The 11,573-nt window shown below is 43.3% G+C and overlaps 1 protein-coding gene across 1 annotated transcript; it reads left to right on the top strand.

The window, feature by feature from the left end:
* Window positions 1-9,493: 9,493 nt before the first annotated feature.
* LOC147974853 (uncharacterized) lies at window positions 9,494-10,885 on the top strand. The gene is made up of 3 exons (XM_087519566.1): window positions 9,494-9,706; window positions 9,793-9,924; window positions 10,847-10,885. The coding sequence occupies exons 1-3, from the start codon at window positions 9,494-9,496 to the stop codon at window positions 10,883-10,885; spliced, it is 384 nt and encodes a 127-aa protein (XP_087375692.1).
* Window positions 10,886-11,573: the final 688 nt, after the last annotated feature.

Consider the following 11,573-nt stretch of genomic DNA (forward strand, 5'->3'; position numbering starts at 1 on the left):
AAGTCAAATTTTGCGTTAATGTATTCGCACTTAGAGGGTAAGTCTTCATTGATTGCAGATATATGTTACTTCATGTGTTGCACACCTAAGTCATCAACATGCATAAGCATTAGGATGTGTGTCCAATCACATGACATTTGAGAATTCTAAGATATTTAGCTCACACCACAGCTTCCAAAACCTTTTCGCATCCAAGGGCTTTGTGAAGATATCTGCCAATTGCTCTACAGTGTTGACGTGAATGATATCAATATCTTCCTTCATGACATGATCTCTGAGAAAGTGATGATGGATCTGAATGTGCTTTGTCTTCGAGTGTTGAACTAGGTTGTTGGCAATCTTGATGGCGCTTTCATTGTCGCAGTAAAGTGGCACATGTTTCAGGTGGATGCCATAGTCCTTGAGAGTTTGCTTCATCCATGGAAGCTGGGCGTAGCAAGATCCAGCGACAATGTATTCGGATTCAGCAGTGGAAAGTGATACACAGTTCTGCTTCTTTAAAGACCAACAGACAAGAGATCGTCCAAGAAAGTGACATGTGCCTGATGTGGACTTGCGATCAACCTTGTCACTAGCATAATCATCATCTGAGAATCCAACTAGCTCAAACTCTGAGCCCTTTGGATACCATAATCCTAGTGTTGGGGTGTAACCCAAATATCGAAGAATTCGCTTCACAGCTAAGTGATGCTATTCCTTTGGTGCCGCTTGGAATCGGGCACAAATGCAAAAGCTAAGCATTATATCAGGCCTAGATGCACATAAGTAGAGTAAAGAACCAATCATGGAGCGGTATACCTTTTTGGTCAAACTCTTTACCATCGTCGTCTGGGACCAATTGACCTTTGGTTGGCATTGGCGTCGTGTACCCTTTGCAGTCTTGCATTCCAAACTTCTTCAGGTAGTCTTTGAGGTATTTTTCTTGTGATATGAAGATGCCATTACTCCGCTGATGGATTTGAAGACCAAGGAAGAATTTCAACTCACCCATCATGGACATCTGATATTGCTCTTGCATAATATGCTCAAACTCATCACTATATATTTTGTCAGTGCAGCCAAAGATTATGTCAGCCACATAGATTTGGCATACAAACAGTTCACCATCATATGTCTTCGTGAAGAGAGTGGGATCTAGAGAACCAGGTTTGAAGCCTTTGCTCTTCAGGAAGTCGTTGAGTGTGTCATACGAAGCGCGAGGTGCTTGTTTGAGGCCATACGGTGCCTTGTTGAGCTTGTATACCATATCAGGACGCTTTGGGTCTTCAAAACCAGGTGGTTGTGAAACATACACTTCTTCAATTTTGCCATTGAGAAAGGCACTCTTTACATCCATTTGGTACAGAAGAATGTTGTTGTGGTTGGCATAGGCTAGCAATATGCGAATGGCTTAAAGTCTAGCCACAGGTGCAAATGTTTCATCAAAGTCAATCTATTCAACTTGTGTGTAACCTTGAGCAACGAGACGAGCCTTGTTTCTGAAAACTTGACCATGATCATCTTGTTTTTTGTGATAAATCCATTTGGTGCCGATGATATTGTGCTTACGAGGATCTGGATGCTTTACAAGCTCCCATACATTGTTCAGCTCGAACTGTTGAAGCTATTCTTGCATAGCTTGAATCCATTCAGGTTCCATGAAGGCTTCGTCAACTTTCTTGGGTTCAGATATAGAGACAGAAGAAAAATGTCCACAGAAATTTGCTAGCTATGTTGCTCTTGAATGAGTGAGTGGACCAGGTGCATTGATGCTATCAATTATCTTCTCAATCTGTACTTCATTTGCAGCACGAGGATGAACTGGAAGAAGATTTTGCCCTTGCTAATCATTGTCTTCATCTTCAGCATTGGCTTCAGGCTGAGCAGTGTCTTCAGGCTGATTAGGTACATAAATGATGATTTCCTCTTCAGTCTGTGCCTCTGAAGGTATGATTTCTCCAGTACCCATAAGCTTGATAGACTCACTTGGTGTTGCTTCATCTAGCACATTTGGCAGGTGCTCTCTTTGTGAGCCGTTAGCCTCATCGAACCGCACATCCATAGTTTCAACCAGTTTGTAGTGAAAGAGGTTGAAGACTCTGTAGGAGTGCGAGTCCTTCCCATAGCCAAGCATAAAACCTTCATGTGATTTCGGTGCAAATTCTGAAGTGTGATGTGGATCCTTGATCCAGCACCTAGCACCAAAGACTCAGAAATAGCTGACGTTTGGCTTCTTACCAGTCAGGAGCTCATATGATGTCTTCTTTAGGAACTTGTGAGGATAAACACAGTTGATGACGTGGCATGCAATGTCAATAGCTTCATGCCAGAACTTCCTTGGATTCTTGTACTCATCAAGCATAGTCTGTGCCATCTCAATGAGGGTTTTGTTCTTGCACTCCACGATGTCATTCTACTGAGGTGTGTATGGAGCCGAGAACTCATGTGTGATGTCCAATGTATCAAGATAAGTGTCGAGGCCGATGTTCTTGAATTCAGTGCCGTTGTCACTTCTGATGTGCTTGATCTTGATGCCATAGTTGGTCATGGCACGATTGGCGAATCGTCTGAAGACATCCCGCACTTCAATCTTGTAGAGAATTATGTGCACCCATGTATATCTTGAGTAATTATCAACAATGACGAAACCATATAGGCAAGAAGTGGTAGTAAGGGGAGAGTAGTGAGTAGGGCCGAATAAGTCCATGTGAATCAGCTCGAAGGGACGTGTCGTCTTCATGATTGTCTCCGAGGGATGCTTGGCCCTAGTCATCTTTCCAGCCTCGCAGGCACCACATAGATGATCCTTCTTGAACTTGACGCCCTCGATGCCTATGACATGCTTCTTCTTCGCGAGAGTGTATAAGTTCCTCATGCCCACATGCCCTAGCCTCCGATGCCAGAGCTAGCACTCTGAAGCTTTTTCTAGAAGACATATGATCAACTGTGGTCATACGGAGAAATCTACCATATACAGATCATCTTTTCAATATCCTTCAAAGACTAGAGATTTGTCAGATTCCATAAGCACAAGGCAGCGATGTTTTCCAAATATCACAATCATGTTCAGATCACAAAGCATTGAGACAGACATTAAGTTGAAACCAAGGGATTCAACAAGCATCACTTTATCCATGTGCTGATCCTTTGAGATTGCAACTCTACCTAGGCCCAATACCTTGCTTTTACCAGTGTCAGCAAATGTGATGTGACTCTTGTCAGACGGACGTAGGGTTCAATCCATAAGAAGACTTCGATCACCAATCAAGTGGTTAGTGCATCCACTATCCATAATCCACTCAGAAGCCTTTGGTGTCGTACCCTACAGTGGAGTTTGGGGGATAGGCTTCACCAAGGGAAATGTGAAGCATAAACATTTGACGAACAAGCATATTATCAAAGTTCATATCCTTGTTAGGGTAGATAGGATGTTTGTCAAGAAATCCTGGGACGGAATACATAGTAAGACCATCTTGGCATTTTATCTTGCGCCCCACAAGATGTTTTAGGTCCCCAGCATAAGCATAAGAAGCCTTTGATTTCCGGCTGGAGACCTTTCCCTGCAAAAGAGAGTTAATTTTTCTTAACCACCCACATCTTCAGGGGTGGCTTAGAATAGAAGCAATGAGTCTAAGTGCAGCATCTGAGAACTTTGGCTTTGGAGCCCTAGCAAATAGCCTTGCAGGTGGTGAATAATACTAATAAGAATAAGCTGAAAAGTTCTTGGTCTTATGAACATAGCGGTTTGATGAAACACGCTCATATTCATAAGTCTGGGTATGGTTTCCCTGCAAAACATTGGCATTATGGTGACCCTGGTGGATTCTCTGTCTGTTTGAAGCCTTTGAACCATATGACGCCTTTGGTCCGGGGTTTGTCTTCTTCCCAGGTGGTGTCATGATGACATTCATAGGAAGCTTATCAAGACAACTTTTAGGCACCCAGATCTTCTTCAAAGGAGGTCCATTCCTGCAGTTAGTACCAATATACCTGGCAAATACTTCACCATTCTGATTCTTAAACAGTTTATAATTTGCATCAAAGGATTCATCAATGATAATCGGTTTAGCACAAGTGAAACCAGATAAGGTAGATGGATCCACTGAAGGACCCTTAGCAACAACCCATGTGGTTTTGGGGTACTGCTCAGGCTTCCAGTATGAACCATAAACGTTCATTTTCCTCTCGAACCCAACACCATCTTGCCTAGCGTTTCGGTTTAAAACCTGTTTCTTGAGGACATCACATAGTGTCTGATTCCTTTTGAGGCTTTTGTACATCCCTGTTTCAAGCAATGTCTTCAACCTAGCATTCTCATCAGCAATAGTAGTGGTATCCTCAGAAGAGGGGTTAGTTACCACATGAGCAGTTGAAGATATAGCAACAGTAGCAGCAATAGAACATTTAGCAAGAGAGACATCATTACCACGCTCAAGACATTTTAAACATGGTGGCTCAAAGTCTTCCTGAGTGGTACTGATCTGTTGAGCGCAAAGTGACTCATTCTCTTTTTGAAGATCTTCATGACACACCCTCAGGTTCTCAAGTTCTTGCTTCCGTTGAAGATAATGATAGGAAAGCTTCTCATGAGTAGCTAAGAGTGTTTCATGACGACTTTCAAGTTCCTCGTACTTAACATGAAGATTTTTAATGTCTTCAATTAAGGACTGAGTTCGAGTCATTTCCGCGTCCAACAGGTCATCGCTTTTGTCTAGCAACTTTTGAATATGTTCCATAGCATTTTGTTGTTTAGTTGCAATTTTAGCAAGTGTTTTGTAGCTATGTTTAGATTCACATTCAGAGTCATCTCACTGGATGTTCGAAAGTAAGCATCGCGTGAGTTTACCTTGGCACCACGTGTCATGAAGGAGTAGGTAGGAGCAGAATCATCCTCATCTTCAGCATTAGCGTCAGCGACGAGGCCATTGTCTTCGGTGTTGAAGATTGACTTGGCGACGTAAGCTGAAGCTACAGCCAGGCTTGCCAAGCCCGAACCGGACTCCTCCTCAGACTCCACCTCCGCCTCCTCAGAAGCAGACTCCTCCTCTGAATCCATCTCCTTGCCAACAAACGCACGAGCCTTGCTGGATGAGCTCTTCTTGTGAGATGAAGACTTTGATGAAGAATTTGAAGAAGACTTTGAGGATTTCTTCTTCTTCTTGTCATCAGAATCATATTCCTTGCTCTTCTTCTTCTTGGTCTCATTGTCCCATTGAGGACACTCATAGATGTAGTGACCAGATTTCTTGCATTTGTGGCATGTTCTCTTCTTGTGGTCACGAGTGGAAGCTTCATCATTTCTTGAGCTGGATCTTGAAGACTTTATGAAACCTTTCTTCTTGGAGAACTTCTGAAACTTCTTCACGAGCATAGATAGCTCCTTTCCAATGTCTTCAGGATCCCCAGAACTGCAGTCAGATTCTTCTTCAGATGAGGATACAACCTTTGCCTTCAAAGCCCGGGTTCGGCCATAGTTGGGGCCATAGATGTCTCTCTTCTCAGATAGTTGGAACTCATGTGTGTTGAGACTCTCAAGTATGTCATACGGATCGAGATTTTTGAAGTCAAGACGTTCTTGAATCATCAGGACCAGGGTGTCGAATGAGCTGTCAAGTGATATCAGGAGCTTCTTGAAGATTTCATGCTTGATGATCTTAGTGGCGCCAAGTGCGCGAAGCTCATTTGTGATATCAGTGAGGCGATCAAATGTGAGTTGGACATTATCATTGTCGTTTATCTTGAAGCGGTTGAAGAGGTTGCGAAGAACATCAATCCTTGAATCTCTCTGAGTTGAAACGCCTTCGTTGACCTTGGAGAGCCAGTCCCAGACCAGCTTTCCAGTTTCCAGTGCACTCACACGGCCATACTGTCATTTGGTTAGATGACCACAGATGATGTTCTTGGTAGTCGAATCCAGTTGAATGAACCTTTTGACATCAGCAGCAGTGACACCTTCACCGACCTTGGGAACACCATTCTTGACACATACCAGATGTCGACATCAATGGCTTCAAGATGCATACGCATCTTATTCTTCTAGTAGGGGTAATCAATGTCATCGAAGACTGGGCACGCAGCGGAGACCTTGATTATCCCTGCAGTCGACATAGCTAAAACTCCAGGTGGTTAAACCGAATCACACAGAACAAGGGAGCACCTTGCTCTGATACCAATTGAAAGTGCTAGTTATTGACTAGAGGGGGGTGAATAGGCAATTCTTATGAAAGTCTTCAAAAATGAGGTCTTTGAAGACAAACAGTAGAAATGAACCTATTGAAATGCAGCGGAAGGTAGACTACACTAGACAAGCCATAGTCAAGTAATCAATGAAGTGAAAGTACGAAGACTATTAGCAGCTAGGAAGTATGGATCAGAATGGAAGACAGTATGAAGCCAACAGTAAATAGTCTTCACTCGGTGAAGTCAATCAGATCAGACAAGCAGGCAATGACTTCATGAAGACAAACTGTAAAGTAAAGGGAAGTGAAAGATAGAACCAGTTGCTTGGTGAAGACAAGGATTTGGTAGACCAGTTCCAGTTGTTGTGACAACTGTACGTCTGGTTAGGGAGGCTGAGATTTAACTCGGAAAACCGCGTCTTCACCTTATTCCCCTTGAGCTAAGGATACCCAGTCCTCGCCCAATCACTCTGGTAAGTCTTCAAGGTAGACTTCCAAACCTTCATAGACTTCGTTCACTGGCGGTCCACAATGGCTCTTGGATGCTTAGAACGCGACGCCTAACCGGCTGGCGGATTCATAGTCCTCAAGTGTAACAAGTCTTCAGGTTACGCAGATAGAAAGACTTCAGTGATGCCTAACACTCTTTGGCTTTGGGTGTTTTGGGCTTTGTCCTCGCAACGATTTCTCTCTCAAATGCTTTGGAGGTGGGTTGCTCTCAAACGACAAAAGCCGCACACTAACTCTAAGCAGGCACCAATTTATGGTGTAGGGGTGGACTATTTATAGCTAGGAGGCAACCCAACCTGATTTGTCCGAAATGTCCCTGGGTCACTAAGGAACCGACACGTGTCCAACGGTCGGATTTCAAACACATGCGACAGCTTGACTTGGGCTACAAGTAAAGCTGACTCATCCAGCTCTGGATAAGATTTGCTCTCATTGTCTTCGTTCGAAGACATAGGATTTTTGTTTAGCATCACATCAGTCACTCTAACTTTGTTCACTTGGACCCCACTTAACAGTACATTGGTTCCTATGACTCAACAAAGAAGAAAAGGAAACTACGAAACAATTATGTCTTCGCTCTCCATAGTCTTCACATGAATGTCTTCTCATGTCACAATCTTCACCGTGAATGTCTTCATGAACCACCATTGTCTTCAATGTCTTCACACATTTTAGGGGTCATCTCTGGTAGGTAAACCAAATCAATAAGGGACTACTACCTGTGTTATCCTACAATTCTCACAAACACATTAGTCCCTCAACCAAGTTTGTCGTCAATACTCCAAAACCAACTAGGGGTGGCACTAGATGCACTTACAATCCCTCGCAGTGGCCTCCAAGCATGTACACATCTCCGTAGACAAAGACGACCATAAATAGAGCGTACATGTATATCTATAGATAACCTGCATAAGAGAAGAACTTTTAGCCTCAAGAACACCATCATTTCTACATAGGTAAAGGACCAAATCATGGCAAGATCTCCCACCCTAAGATGAATTCTAAACTTGTCATTAATTCCATGTAACTAGTTGCCAAAAATTATTAGCAACACTATATCGAGGATACAAACCAAAAACTACTTGGATAACTGACCATATAGACTGAGCAAAGAACAAGTCTTTTATGGTCTCATCATGATGACAATAAACACATTACGGTCTTTCGATCCAATTCCTCTTAATAAGGTTATATTTAGTAAGAATGACTCCATGATGAAGATATGATAACCCACAAGTATAGGGGATCGCAACAGCTTTCGAGGGTAGAGTATTCAACCCAAATTTATTGATTCGACACAAGGGGAGCCAAAGAATATTCTCAAGTATTAGCATCTGAGTTGTCAATTCAACCACACCTGGAAACTTAGTATCTGCAACAAAGTGTTTAGTAGCAAAGTAATATGATAGTGGTGGTAGCGGCAACAAAAGTAAAGACAGCAAAAGTAATGTTTTTGGTATTTTGTAGTGATTGTAACAGTAGCAGCAGGAAAGTAAATAAGCAAGAACCAGTATATGGAAAACTCGTAGGCACCGGATCAGTGATGGATAATTATGCCGGATGCGGTTCATCATGTAACAGTCATAACATAGGGTGACACAGAACTAGCTATAATTCATCAATGTAATGTAGGCATGTATTCCGTATATAGTCATACGTGCTTATGGAAAAGAACTTGCATGACATCTTTTTTCCTACCCTCCCGTGGCAGCGGGGTCCTATTGGAAACTAAGGGATATTAAGGCCTCCTTTTAATAGAGAACCGGAACAAAGCATTAGCACATGGTGAATACATGAACTCCTCAAACTATGGTCATCACTGGGAGTGGTCCCGATTATTGTCACTTCGGGGTTGCCGGATCATAACACATAGTAGGTGACTATAGACTTGCAAGATAGGATCAAGAACTCACATATATTCATGAAAACATAATAGGTTCAGATCTGAAATCATGGCACTCGGGGCCTAGTGACAAGCATTAAGCATAGCAAAGCCATAGCAACATCAATCTCAGAACATAGTGGATACTAGGGATCAAACCTAACAAAACTAACTCGATTACATGATAAATCTCATCCAACCCATCACCGTACAGCAAGCCTACGATGGAATTACTCACACACGGCGGTGAGCATCATGAAATTGGTGATGAAGGATGGTTGATGATGACGACGGCGACGAATCCCCCTCTCCGGAGCCCCGAACGGACTCCAGATCAGCCCTCCCAAGAGGTTTTAGGGCTTGGCGGCGGCTCCGTATCGTAAAATGCGATGATTTCTTCTCCCTGATTTTTTTCTCTCCGAAAGCAAGTATACAGAGTTGGAGTTGGCGTCGGAGGGCATCCAGGGGGCCCACGAGGTAGGGGGCGCGCCCTAGGGGGGCGCCCCCACCCTCGTGGATAGGGTGTGGGCCCCCTGGTCTTCATCTTTGGTGAGGATTTTTTTTTATTTTTTCTAAGATGTCACTACAACAAACCTGTTAATTCATGACGGATTTCTGTTGACGGTTTTGAAAATCGTCATGAACGGCCTAGTATAGCCCCGCAAGCCCGCAAAAAGCCCACCTAAAGCCCTAAAATTTTACCAGTATAAAACCTAACCCTAACACACCTCCCCGTCCCAATCTCTTTCTCCATCCGCTGCCGCCACACCTTGCCTCCCCTCGTCCCCATCCTCCGCCACCACACCTTGCCTCCCCTCGTCCCCGTCCTCCGCCGCCACACCTCGCCTCTCCTCATCCCCATCCTCCACCACCACGCCTCTCCTCGTCCCCGTCCTCCGCCACCACATCCCTGCCTCCAACCGAAGACGGCGGCCCGAGATCCATGGCGACGGCGGTTGCAGCGGCCCCATGGAAGCGGCGGCCAACCCTAGCCGCTTGCGGCGCTCCGGCCATGGATCTGACCAGGGGCCTCACTCCTCCGTCTCCCAAGCTGCGCAACTGCCTCGAGCAACTGTCAGACGAGGAGAGGACGACGACCGTGACCTACAGGAGGCCCGAGCTCGACCACGTCGACGACGAGTACGCCTCGCACAAGGTCCCTCCGTACTTCCGCCTCATCTCCTCTCCTTCATTCCTTCCTTCTTTCTCTCATCCCCAATCAATTTTTTTGATTTGATTCAGATCAACAGAAGCTCTCTGCCTCTCCAGTTCCATGGACGGACGACTGGGACCCCACGCTCGAGCCCGACGAGCTGGACGAGTTCGACAGTGAGGTCGCCCACCCCCGCCCACCATGATTCCCCACAGAACAAGGTCGACCCGCTCGCTCTATTTTTCTTTTCTTTCCAAGTGATTACTCTCAAATTTTCTTGGATTGAACCTAATGCAGAAAACGTGGCCACTTCCTTTCCAGATACTCGCATGTTACAGCCAACGACACAGTAGCGCTGCTGGCTATTTCCTTCTTCTTTTCTCACCATGCGAGCACTAGTAGTGTAGAATTCATGAGATCTGCTAGTTAGTTAAGCAACTACTTGTTTATTTTAGTAAGTAAACGCCCATGATATGCTCCTGTTGATTCCTTGCTACTCTGTGCATGCAGCAAGGATGTAATTGCTAGTGGGGCAGGTGATGATGCTATCTGCCTTTTCGCTGAGAAGAGTACTATCGTATCTTATCCTTTCTCTGAACATTCAAATCTCATGACTCGATTTATCTCTATGGCATCCACTTAGCTGACCATTTTGTCCAAGCTACATTTGTGGCAGATAGTGTGGTGTGATGTTCCAGCATGGATTGCGTACTTTATTAGATAAGACTGTCATTTATTTTAGCATGAAGGATGATGCAGTTCGTACTTGTTTTGTTCATACTTTCCTGGATTCCATAGTTCTGTACTTTTCTTGCCTCATGAAAGTAGCCATCATATGTTTTTTGTGATATTGATTGGTCAATGCCTGAATACAGAGTTGTATTTATCGATATACTAGATTCGCATTTCTAGGATAAATTGTGATAGATAAAACATATTTTTTACTTTACTATAATTTCAAACTTAGAAGAACACTTGCCGATGACAATAGTATTTTTGATGCCCAACGCCCTTGCAGCTATTCATAAATCAGAAGCTCTGCATGCTCCTTCCTTCTTTTAAGTTTTAATTAAATATTTACGATAGAACATGTCTTGTTGTTTATTGTCAAGGGCTAATGTTGTTGTCCGGAAGGAACTCCAGGAACCAACTTCGAATAGCTCTTGTATTCATCTGGAATGATATTTTAGGCACCGGTCTTGTGTAAGTTTCTTGATATCTATTTCAGATCCAAAATATGTAAAGTTTATCTATTGCTTGTCCATGTGGTTCCACTTCAGACTATTCAGAAGCATTTTTGAGCAGAGTGCTATTTAGTGCTTAGTATTCGAAACTTCAATTGTTGCATTGGTTTTTCCTCATGTACTTTTGATCTTTTATTGCCAACTTAAATAAAATAAAGTGTAGCAGTTTATGCTTGTAATTTTTTTGCCAGGAAGTTATTACTAGATCTACTATCCCAATGATTTTTTCTTTCCTGAATCTACAATAAAGGACTACATCTGGACAAGTTGTAAAAAGAAAACTTTTTCCGCACTTTACTCTCTTTTACTTATAAGAAACTGGTCTAGGTTTAGATATCTGTAGTGCCTGAAGCTTAGTCATCTTAAAATAGTTCACCCAGAGTTTGTATCTACACTTGTGCCTATCATCCATATTTGCCAAGCTGATAATTCTTTTCACTTATCCAAATTTGTCCACATGCTTCTTAACTTGTTTTTATGCCTTTGTTTAGTGCAGGTTCCAAGAAATTAGAGGCTGCTTTTTCAAAACGAATACACAGAGAAATACATAGAGAAATCAGAGGCTAGTTTTTGAGATCGGTTCCAAGAAAGTGCAAAGTTATGTAGTAATTTTGTTTAGAGGCTCC

This window comes from Triticum urartu, chromosome 4A (genome assembly GCF_056163025.1).
Source record: "Triticum urartu cultivar PI428250 chromosome 4A, HENAU_Tu73, whole genome shotgun sequence".
Taxonomy (NCBI): Eukaryota; Viridiplantae; Streptophyta; class Magnoliopsida; order Poales; family Poaceae; genus Triticum; species Triticum urartu.

Bases quoted from the DNA above. Each gene is read 5' to 3' on its own strand.
- LOC147974853 (XM_087519566.1), top strand. From the start codon at position 9,494: ATGGCGACGGCGGTTGCAGCGGCCCCATGGAAGCGGCGGCCAACCCTA. The intron at 9,707-9,792 runs GTCCCTCCGTAC...GATTTGATTCAG, and splicing joins ACGAGTACGCCTCGCACAAG to ATCAACAGAAGCTCTCTGCC. The intron at 9,925-10,846 runs GTCGACCCGCTC...AAGGAACTCCAG, and splicing joins ATGATTCCCCACAGAACAAG to GAACCAACTTCGAATAGCTC.